General features: G+C 46.4%; 1 protein-coding gene across 5 annotated transcripts in view; it reads left to right on the plus strand.

Moving 5' to 3' along the window:
- KCNJ15 (potassium inwardly rectifying channel subfamily J member 15) overlaps nt 1–9,387 on the plus strand; it is a 43,303-nt gene extending 33,916 nt beyond the window's left edge. For 3 of the 5 annotated variants that reach the window (XM_079762060.1, XM_079762059.1, XM_079762061.1), the window contains 2 exons: nt 840–928; nt 3,183–9,386. In XM_079762060.1, coding sequence (XP_079618186.1) covers nt 856–928; nt 3,183–4,309 — 1,200 coding nt within the window. In that variant the 5' untranslated portion in view covers nt 840–855 and the 3' untranslated portion in view covers nt 4,310–9,386. Of the gene's footprint in view, nt 1–214; nt 402–495; nt 623–839; nt 929–2,011; nt 2,127–3,182 lie in introns of those variants that run through there. The other 2 variants (XM_079762058.1, XM_079762062.1) reach the window with 2 other exon arrangements.
- The last annotated feature ends 13,038 nt before the right edge of the window (nt 9,388–22,425 follow it).

The raw sequence follows: 22,425 nt of genomic DNA on the forward strand, positions 1-22,425 counted from the left end.
TACGCAGGTTGATAGCTGGGACTACTTAATGATAGAAGAGTAACTATTGCAATTATTTACAATCATTGGTAGATTAGAAAAGAAGAGTGAAGTGTAGATACCCTTCTTTGTGGAAGACAGATAAGAAGTGTGTACGAGTGTGAGTGTATGTGTGTGTGTGTGTGAGAGAGAGAGAGAGAGAGAGAGAGAGAGAGAGAGAGGCTCAGGAAGAGGCATTTCAGAAAAGGAGGAGGTAACAGAACCTGTTGATTTGAAAGCGATCACATTCAACGCTGGTGGCCGAGGCTTAGGAACGCTGGCCTTGTTCTTCCTGCCGTGAACCGTCTGCGTGAGGAAGGCGGGTGTGTCCCACTGCCCAGGTCTCAGCCACCTCGCTTGCAAAATGGGTGTCAGATGCCTAGGTACTGACAATCCTTTCAACTCTGATGGTCTGTGACTCAACAACAATAATGCGTTTCCACAGGCGGTAAAAATATTCTAGACTCTTCCCTTCAGCCCGCAGTGTTTACTTCCTCCGCACTTCCCCTTCCTGCCTGCTGCCCGGGCCAGTGGACAGTGGGCCTCAATGGGGGCCAGTTCACCCTCTTTCCAGGGGGCTTCACGGTGGAACTCCCTCCGGAGGGTGAGAATTCCCTCCCGAGGGCTGGGCTTGGGGCTGCAATTTAATCCTGAAACACTCCTGAGCCTGCACCTGGCACCTTGCCAGACTGCCAGGGGTTGGAGATGAATGCTAGGCCCCAGCCCTTGGGGTGGGGGGAGGGGGGTTGCTGAGGGTCCGTTTCACTGGGCCAGTTTCTTTGTAAACACCTGTGAACCCCACGTGTCCCTCTCTCTTCCAGGCAGGAGCAGCACCCCATGGTAGCCCGGTGGGCGAAGGGGAGCCAGGACGGTGCGCCCGCCTTGAAGAAGACGGCTTCTGACCTGCTGAGTAAGTGACCAGGCAGCAAGCAGCGCTGGGGGCACGGGGTGCAGAGAGGGAGGCCGAAGGTGTCTACCCTTGAGTGCTGGCCCCCAGCTGCTCTTTTTCACGGAGAGATGCTAACCCCAAGACCCAGAGGCTGCAGGTCTTCCTGCCCCGGCCACGCGCAGGGGCTCCACTAGGAGGCGCTGCTGGGGTCGTTAATGCTGACACCAGGCCTGCAGGAACGGGGCGGAGGAAGCGGATGCAGCTCTTCCGGCTGGCCCGCTGCCCCTGTGGGAGAGGTTAAGGCAGGAGCTCCATGGCACGGCCTTCACACACCCAGGGCCAAGTTTTCCAGTAGCTGCTTGTGCCCAGGACCCCGTGTTTCACTCACACTCCAATCTGCAGCCTCCCTTCCGATTGCAGCGGCTGGAATGGCACGCTCTTTCCCTGCAGGCTGTTTGTTAAGTGCATGCAGCTACTTGTCTCTGCGAAGCGGGAGTTCTGAGCTTGACTGTGCCCTTGGGCACGCCAGCGTGGCCTTGCTTCCGAAAGTTCCCCCTGGTCCCGTTCCCTGGGGCCACGGAGACGTGAGGCTGGGGGGCCTCACAGACCCAGGCTCGCCCATGGGACCCTGTGCGTTTCTTTTAAATGGATCCCCAAATAAGTGGAATAGGCTTCAGTGGGTAAAATAAATTCGGAATAGCTCATGGCCCTTCTTTGAATGGAAATGAAAAGAGAAAATGACTTTCCTTTTCCAAGAAAAAAGCCAGATCATTCCAGGGGACCTTCAGTAAATGGCACGCTCTCGCTAAAGGAGCAGGAACACTAAAGGGCCTGGAGTCCCTGTATCTCCACGTGTCAGCCTGGGATGGATCCAGTTTCACTTTCCTTGGCGGGATTTGCTGAGGATTACTCTCAAACCTCCTATCGAGGTCCTGCTGCTCTGAAGCAAGAGTACTGCATGAATCACAGGCCGCTGCATACCAGTTCCTTTTTATCACGGGGAGTTTTAACAATTTTTTTAAATGCCATTTGGGGTGGGAAAAATAAACATGCCAACCAGGTAGAGTTCCCCCTAATCAGTCCCATTATCTTTTCAAGGAATGTAGGGGTGACTCAGCTCAGTCCCCGGGCAGGTACTATAAGAGGCTGGGTGGCCTCACACCCGGCGTGTCCCTGTCTGTGAACCAGCAGCCAGCGTGGGAGCCCAGCTTTCTTCCTGGTAGGTCTGCTGGCCCCACTGTTCCATGCCTGCGTGTGTTCACTTGTGCTTTAACTCTTTAAAGTACATCCCCGAGCTGGTTCCGCTTAGTTCTAAAGAAGTAAGGCAGCATGTGCGTGCCATACCGAAATGCCATACCTGATATGGGATATTGATAGCACTTCTAAGATTAACCAGCATATCGATTAAGCTATTTGTCAAGCTTAATTATTCACTACATGTTTGTTTTGTGTTGGTGACAACTTAGTCTTTTCCGATGTAATCAAGATTAGGAGAGGTCGTGGGTTCTAAAGTATTCATTAGATTGGGCGGCCGGGGTGGTGGGGGTGGGGAGATAAATGGCTATTATAGGGAATACCATGCCAAAGGGTAAGTTTTAAATATTTTTATTACAAGTTTTAAAAATTTGTATTTGTATTCTCCATCGCTTATCAAGAACTAACTATGGATGGTAAATTTTAGTTCTATCTATACTGACCCTATGCTTAGTCAACTTCTTTTTAAATTCTCTACAATTGGAAATCTATGGTAGCTGGATATACATAAGCATTCCTAACACTCTGTGGGGTAGATGCATGTGAGTATGGTATCGCAAAGGGAAGATTAGCATCGCATTTTAAACGGGCGGGGGGGGGGGGGGGAAGGGGTGAATGGGGGCTTGGTTTTGGCCCTTTATAGCACTATTTCATTTAACCATCACAAAACCCTGTCCATCCACATGCTTTCATACTCATGTCACATGTTTAGGCTTTATTCTCATGTTACAGATCAGAGAGCTGAGGTCCAGAGAGGTTAGTAGCTTGTCCCGGCTCACCCAGCGGATAACTGGGAGAGTCCACATTGAACCCAGGTTTGCTTGTCTCCAGGGCCGTGCTCCTCACCTCGCCCTACTGCCTTCCTCAAGTCCAAGTGGGTTAGTCTTGCCTGCAGAAGTCTCCTTTCTTCTGTCCATCCACATGCTTTCATACTCATGTCACATGTTTATCCTGGCTCTAGCTGCTGGGCATTCTGCCACCTGTGACAGTGATAAAACGTCTCTCTTTGTCCCTTCCTTAGGTGGTCCCAAGAGGCTGACAATGGACCCCGTGCACCTCAGCATGTCCCGCGCGCCTCTGGTGAAGCACTCGGACAGGCCCCGCGTCATGTCCAAGAGCGGGCACAGCAATGTGAGAATCGACAAGGTGGATGGCATCTACTTACTCTACCTTCAAGACCTGTGGACCACCGTGATCGACATGAAGTGGAGATACAAACTCACCCTGTTCGCGGCCACGTTCGTCATGACCTGGTTCCTTTTCGGGGTGATCTACTACGCCATTGCGTTCATTCATGGGGACCTAGAACCTGGTGAACCCATTTCTAACCACACCCCCTGCATCATGAAGGTGGACTCGCTCACAGGGGCGTTTCTCTTCTCCCTGGAGTCCCAGACCACCATCGGCTATGGCGTCCGCTCCATCACGGAGGAGTGCCCTCATGCCATCTTCCTGCTGGTCGCCCAGCTGGTCATCACCACCTTGATCGAGATCTTCATCACGGGCACCTTCCTGGCCAAAATCGCCAGACCCAAGAAGCGGGCGGAGACCATCAAGTTCAGCCACTGCGCGGTCATCACCAAGCAGAACGGGAAGCTGTGCCTGGTGATCCAGGTGGCCAACATGCGCAAGAGCCTCCTGATCCAGTGCCAGCTCTCCGGCAAGCTCCTGCAGACCCACGTCACCAAGGAGGGCGAGCGCATCCTCCTCAACCAGGCCTCCGTCAAGTTCCACGTGGACTCCTCTTCCGAGAGCCCCTTCCTCATTTTGCCCTTGACCTTCTACCACGTGCTGGATGAGACCAGCCCCCTGAGAGATCTCACACCCCAAAACCTGAAGGAGAAGGACTTTGAGCTCGTGGTGCTCCTCAATGCCACCGTGGAGTCCACCAGCGCCGTCTGCCAGAGTCGCACGTCCTACATCCCGGAGGAGATCTACTGGGGCTTTGAGTTCGTGCCTGTGGTTTCTCTCTCCAAAAATGGCAAGTACGTGGCTGACTTCAGTCAGTTCGAACAGATCCGGAAGAGCCCCGATTGCACGTTTTACTGCGCGGATTCCGAGAAGCAGAAACTGGAGGAGAAGTACAGGCAGGAGGACCAGCGGGAGAGAGAACTTCGGACTCTCCTGTTACAACAGAGCAATGTCTGATGGCGGTGCGCTGGCCTCGGTTCACTCTGCGGCCATTTCCACATCTGAGCTCCTTTGAACAAAAATGTGTGGATGCATTCTTAAACACACTGCACAGACGTGCAAAATCCATCTTCTCCTTTGATCTGGTGGCGCAACAAGCATCTCCACCTTCGAGAGGGTTCCTTGTTTAGATGCTTTGTCTGAAGCAAACTCCCAAAGTTCAAATTTTTGTATTTCGCAGGACTTGGTATAGGGCGATTGCAAACATCCTGCAGGATGGACAGACATCCAGCATGCTGAGAGCGAAGGGAAGGCATTTCTCCATAAGGTTATCAGCTGTAATATAAGGTATTTATGCAATCCAATAGCAAAGGCAATATGGCCTTGAACTGTGGATCAGTGTTCACTCACATCATTGTTTAAACTCTTTTCAAGCAGAGAAAATGGTTTATGTTCTGGAGGCTATCTGTTAATACAGCAAATGGAGCAGGGGGAGTCTGTACTCACAAAATATAATAATTCCATTTCTGCCTTTTCCCAGTGGGCTTAATTGTGCAGCGTGAAATTGGTCAATCAGGAATTACCAGTTGTGAGAACATGTACAGACGGAACTAGGCTGTTGTCTGCACTAATTTTTGCTGGAATGTACTAGCCCCTTCCTATTCAACATATGGCTCCCAGGCCCCTTGAGAACTTATTAGCCACATAGAGGCCAAGGCCCTGCCCCACTTAGAGACCAGAGTCTGTATGGTCAGCAGGCCCCCACGGGACTCACGCACACAGGAGTTTGCAAAGCTCCGCTCTGGGCAGTGCATTTAGAGTAACCTCGGGAGCCGGGGGACATGAGGGTCCCCTGTCCAAGTGGCCTCCAGATTTGTCCTTTTTCGGTTCATCATTGTGCACCAATCTTCCTTTCAGCCCCTTCTTTCCTGATCTATGAAAATACCTTGTCCACAGAGGAAGTGCCACTGACATTCCAAGAGCAAAATAAAACTCTTGCAAGTAATGGTCGTCTCATTCATGCTTAGTACCTGGTTGTCGATGATGGTTAGAACCACAGGACAATGAAGCTGTGCCATGGTCAGGTGTTTGCTCAGATGTTGAAATCTAGCAGGTCAGATGGAGCCACGAGGAAGGAGAGTGGCTGAGGATGAATAATTCATACACAGACCACTCCTTGAAGCATGAACAAAATTTGATCATTTGATAACATGTCAAGAATGTCCTCAGTATTTAAACAAAGCTTGTGCAACTCAGTGTTACAGAGGTAACATTTGCCTTTGGCAGAATTTGGGGACCAGGCACCCTGCATTTCTTTGGAGTAGAGAAAAGATGGGCTACGATTGGCTAAATGTGCGAAAGGTGAATTCTCACTTCATTCAAAACAGGTGGGTTTGCATATTCCCTCAAGAAAACTGTGACTATAAGTGTGTAGGTGCCACATATGTATACACACATGCATACATAGGCACAGGCATGCAAACAACACAGACACAGGCACACACATGCATGTGACACACACACACACACACACACACACACACACAGGGAAGCACACCCTAGGTCTTGAAGCATGATGGTGGAAATTATCAATGAAAGACATTTGCAATTAAAATTTTGTTCTCTAAGATGGGGAACATTGGGACTCGGAGGAAATGGGGAAAGTGGTTGAGATTCAGACTGTCAGTGAAATGGTGACGTGGACCACAGCAAGTGTGGTCGTCTCTTGATGTCACCAGATTTCAAATGTCCTTTAACAGAAAATGTGGCTAACGCCACTGACCTGGAGCAGCCCATCTAATGCGGGGCCAGAATAGTGGGGGTAAAATCGTAAAGGTTCAAAGAACAATCTCAATGCACAAGAGGTTTTGTCTTATTATTCAGGAAATTTTCTTCTGTTTCTGTTGATAACTTTATGGCAGGTTGTCTTAGATCTTAAAATAATTACGTGTACTTAGATATGGCCCCTGTTTGTTGTGATATGTGCTTTTTTATTGTATGTTGTGGTATAATTGGCAGAAGAATAATGCCAGGGGCATGTTTACAGATCTTCTGTCGCACAAGTAAATTCTTCTCATAGTTTGCCATCAATGTCACTTGGAATGTGACCAAGGTTAGGAATCTCACATGCTTATATTGTATATGGTACAATGATGTCGCACAAGATAGAAAAATCTCTTTTATGTTCACTTGGCAATCTACTTCAGCCAAATTTGGAAGACTTGATCATCTGATCTTTTGCACTATATGCAAAAAAAATATGCAGTGTCTTAAAAGCCAATACTCGTGGAAGTCAATAAGTGATATTACAGCAATAGTTTTTCATACATAGCTCTAAAGTCGTGGCTGGTTTGAAACTTAGCATTTTCCAGTAATATTTATTATTACTTTCTACAAAACACTAATGTTGACTCTAATGCTAACAAAGAAAGGATTCTGATGGCAAACTGATTCTATGTGAACAGTCTTCTGACTGAAATAGATTCACGCTTGACCCCCCAACTAAGAAGAAGTCAAACTAATGGAGTGTTTTTGACCCAAAAAGGCTTTTGCATTTTGAAGGGTTTCTAATGCACCAGGCCTTCTCAGTGAGACCATTCAAAAATGCCATGTTCCATCAGAGAAGCCACAAAGCCATGTCTTATTTCAGAAATAAGATGTGTTATACTTAATGGTACCCAGAAGCCAGTGGTCCCAGAAACATAGCAAAGTTTCACTCATTGGCCCACACAGTGGGCCGCCATTGGGGTCCCCTTCCCCACTCATGGGGATGTTACAGCTCAGAGAGGAGACCAGAAATTGAAATAGCTGGTTCAAAGGAGGGAGATGCCATCAGTGAGTGGACCAGATATTTAGATGCATTTAAACAACCCATTGAATTCAATTTTTAATTCACTGTGATTTCACTATCACTGAAATGTAAAGTAAGGTGTAGAGACATGTGACTCTTCTATTACAGTATGATTCCTTCTCCCTTGCTTAGATGCTCAGTCCTCTTCTATCACCTGGAGGAAGAAGAGAATAGAAAAGAAAGGCAAAGAAGGCACAGGGCCTTTGCACTGGTAGCTCGGTAAAGATCATCTCATCCTTGGCCTTCATTCTCTGTCTTGTCACCATGGTCTAAGGGTCAGACATTTGATCACGTGACATAAGGGAGACTTCCAGTGTCTCAATCTCGGCTTTTCTTTGAAATAACTAGTTTTGAATCCAGGTTATCTCATCATAGCTCCGTGGGATGGGACTCTTTAATGAGAGGCACCAACATTCACAGTCTTGGTTTCCAAGCTCTCTAGTGTGCACCCGACTTCCCGCATTTGCCCCTGGGTAGGTCCAAGGTGCAATTAATGTTCTTCCCCTGGGAAGACGTACACTTGAAGGTCCAAAGCTTGACATTTCACTTCTAATGGATCAACTGTGCACATTTTGCCCTTTGTGAGTTTCAGTTTATCTTTAATCAGAATGACCTGCCAATCAACCAAACCTCGGGCCTGGGTTCCGCAGTGAGTGGTGGGTGTTGGTTCTCAGCCTGAAGGGCCTCGGAGCAGAGCCAAGAGTCTGCACAGTTAGAATGCGCAATGAAATGATATGTGAGAACCTAATTGAGATTTTAAAGAATAAAAGAGTTAACTTCTTGAGGCATTGGTATTTGTCAGTAAACTTTTTCTTGTTGTTATGTTGTTCTGATTTTTTTTTTAAAGAATCTAAAACAAAATCTTCGCCTTTCCAGTAAGGAAGGCAGTGAGAAAAGTGTAAAAATGGAAAGCTAGGGGTTGACCGAACAGCTCTCACGTAAGCCCTTCTCCCAGCGGACAAGAACTTCTTTGCAGGCAAAGCTTGGCCACTCATCTTACATTACGACTGACTGTCATTATATTCTCGGCCTTCCCAGGAGGACCAATTTCCCCAGTCTTTCAGAAACACTGACGGATTAAGTCCAATTCCACCCCCGCCCCCCCTCCGCCCAAAGTTTTTCTACTAAATGCTGACTGACAACAAAACACGAGGCAGAAATAAGGCTTTAGCCCTTTCCCTTGTTCTCATCCTCTGTCCGTCTCCTGGGGGACTTGGTGCCCCCTAAGCTTGATATGTGGTGGTTGGCTGTTCCATCCTGGCTGTCCATTCCATCAAGTCAGATAATCCTGTGGGTTCAAAGTAATCAATCCGAAATCATAATCCTTGGATGTTTATGGATGATGCCCAAAAATTGGGGACAGAAATTTTTCTTTTTCAATTGCTATGTTGCTGGTGTATAAACATAGAAGACAAAGAAAAATCTCTTGATTAGAAGTGAAGGGCAATTCCTAATAAAATTACAAGAATTGATTGTGTAAGATAAGGACGTCATTTAAAAAAATATATTTTTATTGATTTCAGAGGGGAAGTGAAAGGGACGGAGAGATAGAAACATCAATGATAAGAGAGAACCATTGATCAGCTGCCTCCTGCATGCCCCACACTAGGGATTGAGCCCACAACCTGGGCATGTGCCCTGACTGGGAATCGAACCATGATCTCCTTGTTCATAGGTCGACGCTCAACCATTGAGCCATGCCGGCTGGGCAGGACATAATTTTTGATAAGTGCTTAGAGAAGCCAAAGATGTCATATATGTATGTAAATGCCATACAACTCTGACTGTAATCCCAGAATTAGGAATGCCAGACTTGCTGTGTATGCAAGACACGTCTCCTGTACTGCACTCTGGATGGACTTTATTGAGATCTTCTAAATGTCCTATCTTCATTTTTATCAATAAATTACAAAATTGCATAGGCAGTTAGAAAATAAACCTTCACATGTAACTGGATGTCTTGTATATTTATTTGGTAATGCTGCCAACCTTACAGAAAGTATTCACAGAATCCCAAACTATGCCCTTCTCTAGAAGAGCAAAGAACGAAAGTCCCTTCCTTACAGTGGTTCTCAACCTTCCTAAAGCCGCGACCCTTTAATACAGTTCCTCATGTTGTGGTGACCCCCAACCATAAAATTATTTTCGTTGCTACTTCATAACTATAATTTTGCTACTGTTATGAATCATAATGTAAATATCTGTTTTCCGATGGTCTTAGGCGACCCTGCTAGCGGTTCTCAACCTGTGGGTTATGACCCACAGGTTGAGAACCGCTACTGTAGAGCCTGAGACCATCGGAAAACACAAATATTACATTACGATTCATTAACAGTAGCAAAATTAGTTATGAAGTAGCAACGGAAATAATTTTATGGTTGGGGGTCACCACAACATGAGGAACTGTATTAAAGGGTCACGGCATTAGAAAGGTTGAGAACCACTGCTTTAGAAGCTATGGGTTTCATACAACTGGTAGTAGAGAAAGGGGGTATTCAAAAAATTTTTTTTCTTGGTTTGCTCAATTAGTAAAATAAATTTCAACCAATCATTGGGGGCCTTTGATACAGTCTGTGCAGCATAGAGCAGGATGCTGTTTGAGCCTGTCCATCAAGGGGAAGCCTCTAGTGTTGGGCTCAGAGCCCCCCTCCACCTGGCATGCCAGAGCCCTCATTCCCAACCCCCTGTTGGAGAATCAGGCCACGGCTTTTGTGGTCCTGACCAGCAGTGGATGGGCAAAGCCAAAGATGAAGGAGGCAGCCTGAAAGTCCATCACCAAGGTTTTTGCTTAGCAACTCTCATTTCATGAAGTAGTGCTTCACTGTGATCTTTATCTGAGGTCAAAGCTTATCTAGTATAAAGCCTTCCCACTCCCTTAAGAAATCCAAAAATACTCAAGTTAAGGGTAGAACCCCCTCAAAATTAGACTCCAATGGAACTACTACAATTGATTATAGAGTACTTATTTCCCCCAAAAAAGTCAGAAGTTGTTGACTCTGAGCTAAGAAATGTGATCTCTTTGGCTTATTATACCTACTATTGTCGCTATTGCAAATGTCCTTCATATTGTTTAAAAAGTAAAGAGCTTCCAAGAAGGTGTTTGGAGAGGAGTTCAAAGAAATGCTTTTGTTTTTCATTCACTGAAATTTAACTACATTTTTCATCTGCAATCAAACCTTAAGAGTAAGGATGTCGTATTAAAACAAATCACTGCAGGAAGTATGACTGTACCAGGGACTTTTTACAAAAACAAACTTCCAGATCACAAGAGGAAGCTGTGTTTGTGCGCCGCCAGAGTGTAAAATAGCAGCCAGGAGAGGAAGGCAGGGTAACAGCCAACTTGGATCTATTTTTGAAGAATTATTTCTGTAGGGTGTCATGGAATTGTAAGTTACAAAAAAGAACGCTTTGGTAAACAGACTGCTCGATTCCAAAAGGACCCACTCCAAAATACCACTTAATGGAATTCAAGGGACTGTTATGAAGATTAAAATCCCAAGTCACACACAGATTTTGCAAGCAAACAGTCCCACTCCTGGCAAAGCCCGGCGGTGTTCTCTCCCCAGAGTCTGGATCGGGCCTCGGTCTCCTGCCATATATCGCTCTGTCTGATCTCTATACCGTGGCACGCGAGTGTCCTTGCTTTCCTCTGATTTAAAACTGGTCTTAAACTTGGATTTGCCTTTAGCAGAACAGTGACCCATGTTTCTCACGGTTGAGCTGCTATGAGTGCATGTTGGAAATCTCACACTGACTGATATGTACACTCTGTCACCGCTGAGCCCAAGCTTCCCGTATCAGCTTTAATGATGTACTCTCGTGGTCTACAAATCCATACCTCTATTTGTCAAGCCATTTCTTGTTTTCATATGCTCTCCATCACCTTTCTTTTCCGATATGTGGAATCACTCTAATCTGTGAAACAGTAGGAAATACAAATGTAGTAAAGCCAACTCCATAGTCTCGAGTCTCTGTTTATTTCGTCAGAGTGGTGATGGTGCTATTGTGGTGCCCTGTGGAGACGAAGCCAGTATTTCCTGAGAGAGCTCAGAGGTAAACGCATTCAAAATAGCTGTTTCCAATGGTCGTAACGACAGTCATTTGGGAATGGCTCCATCCTAAGAACTTACAATGTTAGTTTCCATCAGTGCCTAAAGGACTGCATTTTGCTTCCTTTCTCGTCAAAGAAAAGAACTGAAATCCCTGCCTCGCCCCGCTTTTTATAAAAAAATTTTGGCCTTGATGCTCTAGTGATTATTTCATTCTAGCCAACGATTAAAGATCAAGTCATTATTTAACAGCAACCTTTCAGCACCTCACTGCCTACCAAAGTCCCTTACATTCCATAGCTCGTTTACTTTGATGGATTAAATGAAAGAAAACATAATTACATAAGCCTTAAGACACCATGTGGGTGCCATTGTAAAGCAACACAGCCATTTAAATCCACATGGCAGAGACAAGCACCCGGGACCACTGATGTCCTGGGAGCACTTGCCTGGGGAAGCACACGCAGACACGTGGCTGCCACAGGAGCACACGCAGACACGTGGCTGCCACAGGAGCACACGCAGACACGTGGCTGCCACAGGAGCACACGCAGACACGTGGCTGCCACAGGAGCACACGCAGACACGTGGCTGCCACAGGAGCACACGCAGACACGTGGCTGCCACAGGAGCACACGCAGACACGTGGCTGCCACAGGAGCACACACAGACACGTGGCTGCCACAGGAGCACACGCAGACACGTGGCTGCCACAGGAAGCACACGCAGATACGTGGCTGCCACAGGAGCACACACAGACACGTGGCTGCCACAGGAGCACACTCAGACACGTGGCTGCCACAGGAGCACACACAGACACGTGGCTGCCACAGGAAGCACACGTAGACACGTGGCTGCCACAGCCCCAAGCTTCCAGTGTCTCTTTGGGAACCTGCTCTTTGGAACCTTGGCTCATTGGCTGCACCATTCTCAGTGGTGGCAAGACTGATCTTTGAGTGAGAATGTGGCAGCTGGCAATAAGAAAGGCTGGTCATAGAGCAGGAAGTCAACTTTGCAGATGCTGTTTGGGGGGGAAACCCACCACAATGCTTTCCAGAAAGCGCACAGTGACCTGGGATGTAGCGACGAAGCTCATCCACAGAACACGCTTTATTCATCCTAATCTGCACGGCATTTCTCAGACACATGTTATTTTCCACTCTTACCTCAAGCATCCGCTTGCCTTACCAGGTGACTTTGGCTGAGAACTGAGCTCTCCATGTCCCAGACATAAGACAACTTTGCCTTCACCACACCATGGCCTTGGGGCCGTGACTATGGTAATTGTCACAGCAGCATTGGGTTCTGGGCTGGGAACAAGGCATCCTGGCAGCCATAGCCCTCTTCTCAGAAGTCCTTGCCTTTGTTCGCCTGTCTTCAAAAATGTCAAACAAACAAGCTTAATGGTTAAATTTTCATGCAGAAGTTCCTATTCTTCCCAAAAACTGAATATTTTTCAAGTTTTCTACCCCTTTATTTGAATGTAACACTTCCATGATACTGCTCAGCACGTGGTATATTTGAATGTCCCAAATGTGTTTTCCAGTCCCAAGGACCACTCTCTCATTCTTGGTCTGCCTCTGTTGAGTTTGTGAGACACTCCTGCTCTCAACAGTCCACCTCCCTGTGCACTGTGTACATGTGCGTAAAGATCGGCCACATCTGCTAAAATAAGACTCACTACCTCACACCCACACAGAACAATGTGTGCTTCCCCTTGCCCCACCCCCATCACGAATCTGACATGCCACCTGTGAAGTGTGTTATCTCTTCTGCTCATACAAGCCACACACACACACACACACACACACACACACACACACACACACATCTCATGACTTCTGGTCACTCCTTGGATTTGCAGAGAGCAAACAATACTTATTCTGAATGCCTCACACAACTTCTAATATTTAATAGTCCATTTTAGACCCAACGAAGGAGGTAGGACACGTCCAACTACTACACTTTACAGGAGAAGACCTGAATGCTCACCGAGGTTCAGTGCTTCACCCAGTGTGACCCGGCGAGCCAGTGCAGTGAGCTAGGTCTTTCCCTTCTGGCCGAGTGTTCTATACCCAGAACTTACAACATGGGACTCTCATTGTACAGCTGAATTCTGTGTGAGACGGGTCAAGACCAGGGCCCCAGTGAGGCAGAATGGATCACCCAGGGAAAGCATGAGTTTAGGGATGGAAGGGTTATCTGAAGGCCTAGCGAGCTGCCAGGGGTCCGTTATTCAGGAGCTGGGCCCATGGAATATGAAGCTGAGTGCTTCATATCATGTCTACCTTCTGAAATCAATAAAAATATATTTTTTAAAAAGAGCCACAGGCCTGCTGGAGGCTTGTAAAGTCAAACAGTTGGCCAAAGGATAGACATGGAGCAGACAGGATTAAGAAATCTCAGAAAAAGGTCGTGGTGACCAAGTAAATGTACTTAGTTTGGTTCAAGGTTCCTTACATCCTATATAATAAAAGCCTAATATGCTAAGTGTATGGTTGACCAGTGGGCCGTTCAACCAATCAAAGCATAATATACTAATGATATGCTAAGGCCACTCAACCACTCGCTATGATGTGCACTGACCACCAGGGGGCAGACAGTCAGCCAATCAGGACTGAGCAAGATGGGCTGGACACACCCTGAAGCACTCTTTCGATCCCTCCCTGGCTGGCCAACCTCCCACATCTCTCCCCGGCCCTGATCGTGCACCAGTGGGGTCCCTTGGCCTGGCCTACACCCTCTCAAAATCCAGGGCCCCTCGGGGGATGTAGGATATCTGGTTTCAGCCCAATCCTGCAGGCCAGGCCAAGGGGCCCCACTTGTGCCCGAATTCATGCACTGGGCCTCTAGTTCGTTATGATTGTGTCAATGTAAGAAACATCCAATCCTGTGGAGAATTTTTATAAGAGTTTATTTGAGCCAAACTGACAACATTGCTGGGGAGCAAGATCTCAAAGGCTCCATAAAGTCAGTTTTCAGCTGCTTTTATGCACTTGAAATGAAGGAGGGGATGTAAGAAAGATTACAGGAGGGTGGGAAAAGCAAGTGGGAATGGGATTACAGGATAGTTAACAGGACTATGTGCTCTCTTGAGGGTGGTTATGCTTATTTCAAACGTGTGCTAACCTAGATGTACAGAAACAATGGACAGGGCTTGCTTAAGGCAAAGATAAGCCTTTTTCTACAAAGTTCTATGATTGGTGTGTGACTATTCTCCATGACCTGCTCGGTTAGGAATTTAGGATCAGGTGGGCTCTATGAGGCTACTTTCCATAGAACCTTTTTTCGTCCACAATTGCATCCTATCTCCTTAAAACAGGTGGACATTGTTAGGATGCCCATTTTATAAATGATAAAACTGAGGCTCCAAGAAGTTAAGCAATTTGTCCAAAGTGACATAGCTAGCAAGTGACAGAGTCAGGCATAGAACCCAGGACTTACCAGAGTGACAGCCTTTCTTCTTCCCCGAGCTCTCTCCTGCCTCCCGGGTGGGCCACCACACAGGGTACCCAAAGGAGCTGGGAGGCGGTTGGTACTTGATGTTCTTGGAGCAAATAAGCCTTTGCTTGGCACTCAAGTGTTTTTATCAAGAGAAGTCGAAACTGCAGCTGAGTTGCTGTGTGGCCACACACCTGACTCAAGCTGAATGGATGCTAAAGAGCGGCAGTGCAAGTTGTAGGGATTTTGCTGGAGTGGATGGAGTGGGGAGTTTCCAGCTGGATGTTTGGCTGAGCTCAGGAACCTGATTTGCAAGGATTTATACTGGGCTCTGCACTGGACTCTAAGATAGGTCACCATTTTAAGGTCTTGGCTGATCGAGCTGAGAGACAGAGAGAGCTTTGCAGAGATGAGCAAACACTACGGATCAGCAGAGCTCGCTGGAATCCTATACTGAGCATCAGGGGCCTGCTGGGCCTGGGAGTGGGCCCCGCACACTCAGTCATGCTGTGACAATGACCTGGGCTAGAGCAGGACCCAGACACCAAGCAAAGCTCCAAGCGCAGGGCAAGGGAGTCCCTGGGAACTGACTGTGGAGGGAGGTTCTGAGGATGGGTCTGAGGCTCTGCAAACCTGTTCATTTCAGGGGCAGATGGGCAAAGGGAGGGCCCGTGGGCGGAAGTGCATCAGAAAGCACAGCAAAGGGTGAGGCCAAGGGAGTACAGTTCAGAAGCCGGACCCAGACCCAGGATCCACGTCAGAGAAAGGACCTGGTCTTGGGAGGTGTCAGCGAAGAGGAGAAGCCAGACAAAACCTAAGGCTGGAACCGGAGCACAAGGACGCTGGCCAAGACGGGAATGGAACTGGGTAAAACACTAGGCTTCCTCACTGGAAGGTGCGGTTTCAGGAGAGCAGGACCAGGGCAAGGCACACTCGGTGAGGATCCAGCGTCTTCACTTCCCCTGAGTGGGAAGCCACAGTTTGGGCACCAGTCAGTGCTCCCCAAGGCCACGGGTGGAGGCCAGGAGGCATGCACACCCCCACAGCCATAGGTGTGTGTTTCACTGTCGGGTAGAATGGTTCCTTATTTATTTAATATCTACTCAACCAAACTAGGCTCTTTAACAATTACCTGATCACCAAGCCACACCCTTAGAGTGTGTGGTCTCCACATTAATATTGATTTGGCAACATTCATTGTGCTAAGCAGATAAAAGCTGATTCCTGAAGGAGTCACGTGATTTGTATCTTTTCCTAGTAATGCCATGACAAATGACCACAAACTGGGTGGTTAGAAGAACAGACACTCATTATCTCACAGTTCTGCAGGTGTGAAGTCTGAAACCAGGTGTTGACAGGGCCACGGTCCCTCTGAAACCTGTAGGAGAGGACCGTTCCGGTTTCTTCCAGATTCTGGTGGCACCAGAGATTCCTTGACTTAGCAGCATAATTCTACTCTCTGCCTCTGTCTTCTCAAGGCTTCTCTCTGCCTCTTCACATCATCTCCTCAATGTCTGGTCCATGTCCAAATTCCCCCTTTATATAAGGACACCAGTCATATTGATTAGGGACCACTTCATGGACCCACTTTAATTTAATTACCTTTGGTTTTTTGTTTGTTTATTTTTAATATATTTCTACTGATTTCGGAGAGGAAAGGAGAGGGAGAGAGAAACATCAATGATGAGAGGGAATCATTGATAGATTGCCTCCTGCATGTCCCCTACTGGGGATTGAGCCTGCAACCCAGGAATGTGCCTGACTGGGAATCGAACCATGACCTCCTGGTTGGTAGGTTGACGCTCAACCACTGAGCCACGCCAGCCGGGCTTTATTACCTTTGTAAATCCCTATTTTCCAATAAGGTCGCATTCTAAGCTGCTGGGAGTTAGAAATTCCACATATCTTCTTGAGGGGACACAATAGCTGATAACACTATGCTTCCCTATCCATGTCATTATGGCTTGTCTGCACTTCATAGTTCTAGCCCTTGGAAGAGATAAGGACTCCCCCTCAGTTATGGTCATTGCCATGGACTTCCCAGTCCTGCAGAAGGGCACGCAAAACCAGCCTCCAGCAGATGCCCTTCCTGGTTTGATCATAGCTGCACAGAAGCTGGGCCAGTGAACACGCTTAGGCACTCCTTAGAGGATTCCTGGTTCTCAGGGCAGAGAACAAGAGTTTTCTCCCTTGGAAATTGTCTCCACTGGTTTGTACACAGGAAGACGTTGTAACCCTCGTTTCCAAATGGTCAGAGGCAAGTTAATCATGTACTGGGCTTCACCTCCCGCGTGCTGAAGAGCTTGCTGATTTCCCAACACTTGAAAGTACTTGACTGTTAGATGCATTTCATAATTCTGTGTCTGTCTTTTTTTGGCACTTGTGTCTCCTACTATAAAGGTTGGGAGGGACCCTCCCTTCAACTACGGCAGGCTTCTTCAAGGTGTCTCTGCAGCCGTCACCGGTCCACAAGCTGACGTATGCCTGCTGGGTCCTCTCACTTACACCACTTTGTTGCATCAGGTAGCACCACGTTGTTCCAGGAGCAATGCTCTTATACAATGTCTTCCTCCCCAAACCATCTCCTCCTCTAACACTGGGAACCGGAGACCCACCTGGTCTTCCCCCACTTCCTCACCACCAGTGTCTAAGCCATCACCCTGTCCACATCACCCCTGAAATGGCTCTCAAGCCTGTTTCTTCTCTTCCATTCAAACTGCTGCTCCCATCACCCAGCCATCATCATCTCTCATTGGTTTTTGTTGTTGCTGTGTTTTGACCAGGGCTAGTGCAGGAATGCTGGCAGCTGACTGTGGAGGATGACTGCACTCCATGCATCATCATCTCTCATCGGTTTTTGTTGTTGTTGTGTTTTGTGGTGTGTTTTTTATTTTTTTTTTTAAGTTTTAAACTGGCTACACTGCCTCTAACCTTTCTCCCTTCCAACCCATCCACCCCACTGTACACAGAGTGGTCATCCTAAAATCATAACTAAAATCTAATCATTCTACTCCCTTATTCCAAAGCTGATTCTTCATACACATGTCCTAACATGGGGTGAATGGCTCCTCTCGAGCTGGCTCCTGAATACCTTCTCCCTTGTCATCCCTTGCCTTCATGTTCTATCTTCAAACAGCCTGAACTATTAGCAATTCCCTGAACGTTGCCTCCTCTTTCCAGCCTCCGGGCTTTTGTTATGCTTCTCCCTCTGTCTGAGAAGTCCCTGGCCAACTCCCGCTGGCTCTGCAGGCTACCTTGTATGATGGGCTTTCTTGACCATGCCTATGGGTCCCTGATAAACTCCTGGGCATTTTATGGACTCCCTGTGATGCATAGCACCCACCTCTCAGAAGGCTTTCCTGAGCGAGTGACTGAGCTTACCCAGCCTCTGGATAACATCCCACAATGGATCAGCTGTGTCTCCAGAGCCAGGCCTTGCCACGGGCTGTTCCCAGGCCCTCGCTCACTCAGGTCAGTGGCTGACCACTGGTTCTTGCGATACGATAGAATGGGGTGAGGTGAGATAATGAGACATTTGCCTCAAGTGCAAAATGTCAGGGGCGCTAACAAACTAAGTAGTGAAGACAATACTTTGCAGCAATATTTTTTAAAATCAAAATTATGCCAAAAAATCCATGGTAGACAAACTATCAATATTTTAAATAAAGATAGGATCAGTGAGAGTGCTCAAAGGAAAAGTTATGGTTTCAGGTGTTTATTTTAGAGAAAAAGAAAAGTCTAAAATTAGTGATTTAAGCTCCAGTCTCAAGAAGTTAGAAAAATAAAAGCAAACTGAAACCAAAATAAATGGAAGGAAGGAAATACTAAAACAAGACAGAAACCAATGGAATAAAAAATAGACAAACAATAATTCTGCTTGTGGTAACGAACTTACCCTGCCTCGGAGAACAGGTATCTATACGGGGAAAAAATACATAAAATCAACTACCCAATGACTCCATAGAGGGAAGGGAAGCAAGTAACCTTCTGAGGTAAGTTGAAACATAGGAAGCCAGGGGCGCAGGGGAAGTTCCCGTCTTTCAGCCTTGCCCTCGGGACAATTGCAGCTGTGATGTGTCAAATGTCAACTAAAACCCAATGAAAGGCCACCATTTTTCTGGTTTAGGAAAAAAGGGATGGTACCCAGGGCAATCAGAGCTACTGTAGGGTGGGGGAGATTCAAGAAAGGAGAAAGCATGGCACAGGAATCCCTAATTCTATGCATACATGAACTCCAGAAAAGTCTGTGGGTGACCACTGACCCGTACACACACAGGGTTGACTGCAAAGTCCAACCTAGAACAGGCTACTGCGTCACCAACCACAGATTGAGTTTGAAGTTTAATCTGACCATGTTGATTGCTACTAAAAGAAAAACATCAGTCACTTCATGAACAGAACTCAGAATCTCTATAACATGGCTCTAACAATGTTCAGGATTCAAGTCAAAATCAAATGGCATATGAAGAACCAGGAATAAGTGACCTACTCTCCAGGGAAAAGACAGTTAACAGAGGTCAGCCCTGAGGTGACAGTTGTTAAAACTATGCTCAGCAAGGTAGAGAAAATATAATGAAAATGAATGAAAAACAATTTTAAACCTCAACAGAGATATAGAATATATAAATAAGAACAAAGTTGAAATTTTGGAACTGAAGAGAAATATATCTGGAATAAAAAATTTACTAGATGGGTTGAATAGCAGAATGGAAGTGAAAGAAGAAAGTATAGTTAAACTTGAATATAAGTCAGTTGAATTATATAAACTAAAGAAGAAGGAGAAAAAAGAAAAAAAATTAACAAACCGTGGAGGCCAAGGGGATAATGCCAAATGTCTAATGTTTAGGCAATGAGAGACCCAGTTGTTCCGTTCTTAGACATACCCAAGTGAAATGAAAATGCATATCCATTCAAAGATGTATGTGTCATTGTTCATAGGAGCCTTATTTCTAATAGGCACATGTTCATCAATAGGTGAACAGGTAAAATGTGGTCTATCCATACAAAGGAATATAATGAAGATTAGTGACCTACTGATGAAGACAACAACATAGATGAAATCATAATGAGGATTAGAAGAAGCCAGAACAAAAGAGGATATACTATGTGAGTCCATCTATGTAAAATTCTAAATATGCCCCATAACCCACAGTGATAGAAGCTGAACAGTGACTGCCTGGGGTCAGGGCTGGAGAGGCTGCACAAGGACCTGAGGAAACTATTGGGGGTGACAAAAGGTTCTGAATTTCATTTGTGGTCTCTGCACCACTCAAAACTAAGTTCTAGAGATGGGCTGTATGACATAGTACTTACAGTTAACGTTACAGTTTTGTGTACTTTCAAGTATGTTAAGATGATAGATCTCATATTAAGTGGTCTTACCAAAAAAAAAAAAAAAAAAACACAACACAACAATAGAACAGAAAGACATTTTTGGAAATGATGGATAAGTTTAGCACTTTGATTGTGGTAATAGTATCACAGATGTATGCATATATCCAAATCATCAATATATATACTTTCATACACAACTTTTTGTATGTCAAGTATACCTCAATAAACACTCACTCACACACACACCAAGCAGAACAATTTAAATGGATGCTATTCTTTTCTCTGAATTTTACTATAATAAATTGGATTAAAGAATTACTAGGCATGCTAAGAGGTTTAGTCAAGTTTCCTGCAGGTCTGAGAAATAGTTTATCACTTTTCCCCCCAAACTATTTTAATTTAGTAAAAAACCACTGGGTTTTGGAAAATGTGTATGCCAGCCAATGTTTGTTCGAGTGAAAGTTCACACTTTCAGGCAGGTGTAGGCCCAGAATGACCCACATATTCAGAATGGGTGCAGGCCAACGTCCTGAAGGAATGGATTTGGAGATCTCCATCATTTCCAAAAATGTCAGGTTCAGGCAATGATCCTCTTCCAGGTTACAGACCGCTACCCACTCCTCACTGTATACTTAGTCTCATGGTGAAAAGTGGGCTCGAGTGCTCTCTGGGGTGCCTTTTATGAGGGTCCCCATCCCTTTCACAAAAGCTTCACCCTCATGACCTCCCGAAGGCCCTTCCTCCTAATACTGTTACCTTGAGGGTTAGGATTTCAATGCAGGGATTTCAGCAGGACACAAACATTCCATGCATAGCAGATGCTATCGTCTCCACCCCATGCTCCTAGGAGCAGACTTACTCATTCCAGAGGATGGGAGCAGTGAGTGCTGATGACTCCCAGCTGCACCCCTCAATGGGAAGTACCATCAGCCACAGACCTGCCTTGCCCAATCTTAGACCTCCTCCCAGGGGATGACTGTCACCAATGACTGGCTTCTATAGGGACACATACATTCATCTTCTTTCCTCCATTTGGGACAACTCTGCAGGATCACTCTGGCTGTGGAGCTCCGGGAGATACACTGAGGCACCAATTATAGCTGCATTTTGGGTCAGTTTCTCCCTCTGCTCAGTTCCACCATCCTCACTCCCTTAGATGGATATCTCCCAAGGACACTCCCCAGTAAACTTCCCCAGCCCGCGCTCTGAGTCTGTCTCAAAGGGCCTATACAAAGACAGCACCCTTTCCTGAAATTGGCCTGAGAGTGAGTCTGCTTTCAGGATAGTCCCTTACCCACCTCAACCATCACTGCTCTCGGCTGAAACACATCGATGGCACAAAGATACTATTTCTCTGACTCAGCAAGGCCCAGGACCCATAGGACTTCTGGCCTCCCCATCCGATAGATGTTTCTGTTCCTGGTGAAGCTTGGCATTGGAAGCAGTGCGGCGGGTGTGTAGTGGGATATCCTGAATACAGAATAGCCAGGGCAGTTTAGGTCACTGTTCTTATAAATGCAAACAAAATGCTTTGTAGGACTATCGGATTCTTCGAGATGCATTGCATGAGGTATGGAGATGAAAATTTTATGAGATTCCTTTCAGAGCTGGCGTGTTCTAGTCAATAAAATACTTAAAACCTATTTTGCAGAGTCACATAACATTCACGCTAACCGTCATAAATCATCATCTTATATCATCTTGTACAATAATGTATTTTGTCTTATTTACTACCAAGGAATAGACTTTTTCAATCTTATGATGAAAATATTTAGATGTCAATTTACAAATACCCTCAGGGGTAGAGAGATTTTTCATCATTCTTTTAAGGTGTATGTGAACCGTATGGAGTATAAATATCAATGGAAAAAATACCACTCATACCTGCCTATGTTTTCACAAAATTAGTACATAAGAAAAAAAGAGTAAGGCCGATAGAAGACCGAAGTATGTACTATCCCTCCACGGGGATGAGGAAGAAGTGTCACCTCCTACAACATGACAGTCACACATTCTGGATTTTCTGAGTAGACCCTAACCTCCAAGATGTTAATCCGTTATCCTTAGAATGGCGTGTAAGGCTGCCAGGTAACTTGTCCTCTTTGGGGGTGGGGGAAGGGACATGGAACACAGAGCCCCCATAACCATGCACGCACCGTCCCGCCCAGACGACAGAGGGTCCCTGAAGCCCAGAGGTGAAGTGTCCCTGGCTTCCTGACCAGGTGCCCTGACCAGCCCTTCCCCTGCACTTCCCAGCAGACCTGGTTCCTGGCAGCTATGACGCCTTTGCTTTCCTTCCAGGTCTATTTTTACCTAAACATGCAGATTCCCCACCATAGGTCCCTGTTCTTTCTCCTCAAGGACCCTTCTCTGTTTTCATAAAGGAGGGTTTCCCGTGCCGACCCCTGGTGACCCGGAGTCACAGCTAGCTTCCTTGCCGTGGGCCAGCAGCCCCCTCT

Source organism: Cnephaeus nilssonii, assembly GCF_951640355.1.
Source record: "Cnephaeus nilssonii genome assembly, chromosome: 3".
NCBI classification, from domain to species: Eukaryota; Metazoa; Chordata; class Mammalia; order Chiroptera; family Vespertilionidae; genus Cnephaeus; species Cnephaeus nilssonii.